This window comes from Garra rufa, chromosome 7 (assembly GCF_049309525.1).
Source record: "Garra rufa chromosome 7, GarRuf1.0, whole genome shotgun sequence".
NCBI classification, from domain to species: Eukaryota; Metazoa; Chordata; class Actinopteri; order Cypriniformes; family Cyprinidae; genus Garra; species Garra rufa.
In genome coordinates, this window is record NC_133367.1 from 30,665,586 (window position 1) to 30,670,019 (window position 4,434).

The 4,434-nt window shown below is 42.2% G+C and overlaps 1 protein-coding gene across 4 annotated transcripts in view; it reads left to right on the forward strand.

Moving 5' to 3' along the window:
* Nucleotides 1–3,750, forward strand: part of tle2a (TLE family member 2, transcriptional corepressor a) — a 41,719-nt gene extending 37,969 nt beyond the window's left edge. For all 4 annotated transcript variants that reach the window (XM_073843807.1, XM_073843804.1, XM_073843805.1 and 1 more), the window contains exons 13-20: nucleotides 51–256; nucleotides 350–429; nucleotides 519–768; nucleotides 864–1,111; nucleotides 1,193–1,340; nucleotides 1,490–1,640; nucleotides 1,757–1,833; nucleotides 2,945–3,750. In XM_073843807.1, the coding sequence (XP_073699908.1) occupies nucleotides 51–256; nucleotides 350–429; nucleotides 519–768; nucleotides 864–1,111; nucleotides 1,193–1,340; nucleotides 1,490–1,640; nucleotides 1,757–1,833; nucleotides 2,945–3,052 (1,268 nt within the window). In that variant the 3' untranslated portion in view covers nucleotides 3,053–3,750. The remainder of the gene's footprint in view (nucleotides 1–50; nucleotides 257–349; nucleotides 430–518; nucleotides 769–863; nucleotides 1,112–1,192; nucleotides 1,341–1,489; nucleotides 1,641–1,756; nucleotides 1,834–2,944) is intronic.
* Nucleotides 3,751–4,434: the final 684 nt, after the last annotated feature.

Consider the following 4,434-nt stretch of genomic DNA (forward strand, 5'->3'; position numbering starts at 1 on the left):
GTCACTAATTAGAGTCTTAAAATCTTAACCTCTATTTCTGGATTTCCTAGCATTAGGTCTGAGAAACCCATTGGCAGTGCAGGGCGCGTACCCCCCTGGTGCGTTTGGCCTTCCTCCCCCAGGAGTTAACGGCGAGTTGGCTGGAGCCGCAGGATACGGTGCCGGTCTCCACCTCGTTTCCCCTCAGATGAACGGCTCGGCTGCTGCCGCTGCCGCCGCTGCTGCAGCTGCCGCTGGATACGGACGCTCGCCTGTGGTGAGGGAATAAACACATAGACCTTTAAATAGACCCTGTGCCTTTACAATTTAATCTAATTTCTTTCTTTTTTTTTTTTTTTTGCTTTCCAAGGTTGGCTACGAGTCTCCTCACCCCCATATGAGGGTACCAGGGTTACCTGCAAGCCTGCAGTCTGCAGCTTCTGGAAAACCGTAAGTTTCCATTGCCAGTTCTGTTGTGAAAGCTCCAACTCAAACATCTCGATCCGTTTTGAACTAAATGTTAATTATACATCTTTCAGTGCTTACTCGTTCCACGTGAGCGCAGATGGTCAAATGCAGCCGGTGCCCTTCCCTCCTGACGCCCTCCTTGGCCCTGGCATCCCACGTCACGCCCGTCAGATCCACACCCTCAGTCATGGAGAGGTGGTGTGCGCGGTGACCATCAGCACCTCCACGCGTCACGTCTACACCGGCGGGAAAGGTTGCGTCAAAGTGTGGGACATCAGCCAACCGGGCAGCAAGAGTCCGATGGCCCAACTGGACTGTTTGGTGAGATCTGCGTCAACTGCGTTAAACTCTACTTGTAGTTGGTACTCACCATCCTAGTACTCACTAAATCAAAATCTACTCTTTCATTCAATCAGAATCGAGACAACTACATCCGCTCATGCAAGCTCCTTCCAGATGGACGAACTTTGATAGTCGGAGGCGAGGCCAGCACGCTGTCTATCTGGGACTTGGCCACGCCCACTCCACGCATCAAGGCTGAATTGACGTCTTCGGCTCCAGCTTGCTACGCTCTGGCGATTAGTCCTGACAATAAGGTCTGCTTCTCCTGCTGCAGTGATGGAAACATCGTAGTCTGGGATCTGCACAATCAGACGCTCGTCAGGTACTTACAGACTCCTGCTGGTGAGACAGATGATGTTGTTCTTCCTGAAGTCATGTGATGTCCTTGTGTCTCCCTCTATAGGCAGTTCCAAGGTCACACGGATGGAGCCAGTTGTATTGATATTTCCAACGACGGGACCAAACTGTGGACAGGGGGTCTTGACAATACAGTGCGCTGCTGGGACCTGAGGGAGGGGCGGCAGCTGCAGCAGCATGACTTCACCTCACAGGTACTGAACATTTGAAGAGTTTTCATGCATCTCTGGATGCTTCCACATTTATCAGAATAAATTAAAAAAGCATCTTTTTCCTTTAATGTTTTGCCCTTCTGTCCACATTGAGATTTGTTTTTAACGTGAAATAATGTTTGTGAATGCAGATCTTTTCTCTGGGTTACTGTCCAACGGGCGAGTGGCTTGCGGTGGGAATGGAGAGCAGTAATGTGGAAGTGCTGCACGTCTCCAAACCAGACAAATATCAGCTGCACCTTCACGAAAGCTGCGTTCTCTCGCTCAAGTTTGCCTACTGCGGTACGTTGTTGTTGTTTTTTTTCTTTTCCTTTTTTTACGATCATTGAAGTTGAGCATTATGGGAAATGTAGTTCTTTTGATTGGACTGTCTAAAATCTTACTTTTAACTTTTGCAGGTAAATGGTTTGTAAGCACAGGCAAAGATAATCTACTGAATGCATGGCGAACTCCGTATGGATCAAGTATATTCCAGGTATTGCATTGTGTTTGGATGGATAATGGTGTCTGTTGACTAAAAATGCTGCAGTAGTAATGCTCCTATCCTAAATACATTAAGGGATAATTGACCCAAAAATGAAAATTAGCCCATGATTTACTCACCGTCAAGCCATCCTAGGTGTATATGAAACACATAAAACAAATTCCTGGCTCTTCTTGTGAATGACTGCTGAGATTTTGAAGCCCTATAAAGTACATCCATCCATCATAAAAAGTACTCCACACTGGGGGTTAATTAGGGCCTTCGGAAGTAGTTTGGCATAACCATTTATGTATTCATGTATGTATGCCCAACTTTAAGACGTAATCTCATTAATAATAAGAATTTATCTCATTATTTGTTAAAAAAAAAACCTAACAACTTCACTCCAACCTAATCTTATTTTAAAAAGATAAGAAATGCCATAACCATATTTTTAAAACAACAACAACAAAAATTGCAGTTGGGCATAATTTATTTTTAGTATTTTTGGATATTATTTTATTATAATTTCTTTGATTAAATTCATTGACATTTTACTAAAAGTGATTGTTTAATTAAATGCAATACAATGACAAATAAATTCAAAACCTTCTTTGCAAAATAACTATACTAATCTTGGATTATGGAGAAATTTTTTATCTGTCACATTTTTGTTCAGTAAACTATTGCTTATTTATAAAATTGAGAAAGAAACATGCCTGTCTGACTTCTTATGATGGTTGGATAAACTTTATTGGACTTGAAAATCTTGTTAGCCATTCACTGCCATTATAAAGCTTGAACATTTTTTTGTTTATCGCTAATTGTATTCGTCTGAGACAAGAAAGTCATGTACACCTAAGATGGCTTGAGGGTGATTTTCATTTTTGGGTGAACTATATCTTTAAGTTAGCTTCTCCAGTATTGTTTAGCAGTATCAAATAGCTTGTTAAAACATGATTTAACTTTGTCACTATGATTGAGACCTCGTCGCAGTGGCAAAAATGAATATTTATTGCTGAATACTCATTCTATTTGTTCTATTCATCAGGATACATAAGACAAACTCATTTGATTACTGATCTAACACCTGAATGAACTCACTAATTGTTTTTGTCTCTAGTCTAAGGAATCGTCGTCCGTCCTCAGCTGTGACATTTCCCCTGACGACCAGTTCATTGTCACTGGCTCAGGAGATAAGAAGGCTACTGTGTATGAAGTCATTTACTAAACCGAATGTGTTTTGGAACGTCGTTCATAAAACTGATTGGACGGAGGAGCCCAGATTCATCATTATTTTGCCTTGGACTTGGGAGACAAAAGGTGTGGCATGGACGTGAATATGGACTCTGAGACAGCGGTACGGCTGTACTTTTCGACTCCTGGATCAGATGGTGGATCTTCAGAACTGACCTTGTTGTTTTTTTAATGCTGTGAGGAAAGCTGGTAGTCTAGCTTCAAAAACATGGAATTTCTCCAAAGACCTCCTCTTTTCTTCTATCTTTCTTTGTTTCTTTTTTTTTTTTTTTAAACAAGATGAAACCTCTGTAGTGAATATAATAGTAAAAGAAATCTTATTTTTTTAGCCTTCGGAATTTTCACGGAAATGGACGATTATGGAGCCACAGTGTATGAATGAATTATGACGAGACCTAAAGGACAGGCCTACGACTTCTTCATCGATCGTTTTCTCAAAAGCTGACCTGATCTCGGCTCTGTGTTATGATTGTATGGATGATGTATAAGATGATGGACTATGATGTAGGACAACAAGGCTCTGGATTTGTGTTTCATTGACTTCAGGGAAACGGCTATAAAGACTCTCAGTTAAAGTCCTATCACGTGAATACTGTATGTTGGAGCATGTCGAAAATTATTTTGACTTTGGTCGCAAACTTGGTATGTATGAACTGTAAATAAAGCTCTTTAAAAGCCAAAAGATGCATACTGTTGGGTACTTGCATTAATTACCGCTGAAACCCTATTGTGATTGATAGAATGGCCAGGGATCAGCAATCTCCACTTAAAACTGATCGGGCAGACCAAACCGTAAGTCGTAGAGACTTGAAACTTGGAGGGATGATAGTACTCACACCGTCTACAACATCACCAAGGCTCACCCCAATCGCCCTGATAGGGGAGCTTCAACGACAGGGCTCTAGAGTGCGACCTAATTTCTCCATGGTGCGACTAAAAAAAATCAAAGGTTGCACCGGTGCGACCAGCAGTTCGAGGGGGAAAAAAACGAAACTCCGTGACTCTTAAAGTCTCCCTGTTGTTCAACAACAGACAGACATTAGGCCCATATCGTGGTCTAAACCAATCAGAGATGATGGACGGATCCCGCCCCCCCTCTGATTGGCCGTGGTCCAGATATTCCTGTACGTGTGTGTACGTTTGAAAATGCATGTGATGCAGTCAGACAGAGAGAGGTGAGTAATGTAGCCCATCAGGTAACGTAAACAGTGGATGTAGCCGCGGATTATGAGAGAAGATGAAAAGAACGATATTTTTTTCTTACCGCCCGCACCCGCAAACATTCTAATATTGTATATAATTTTCGCACTTTCTGTATGCATGGTATTGAAATAGCTTTTAAATGAGTGGTCGCGC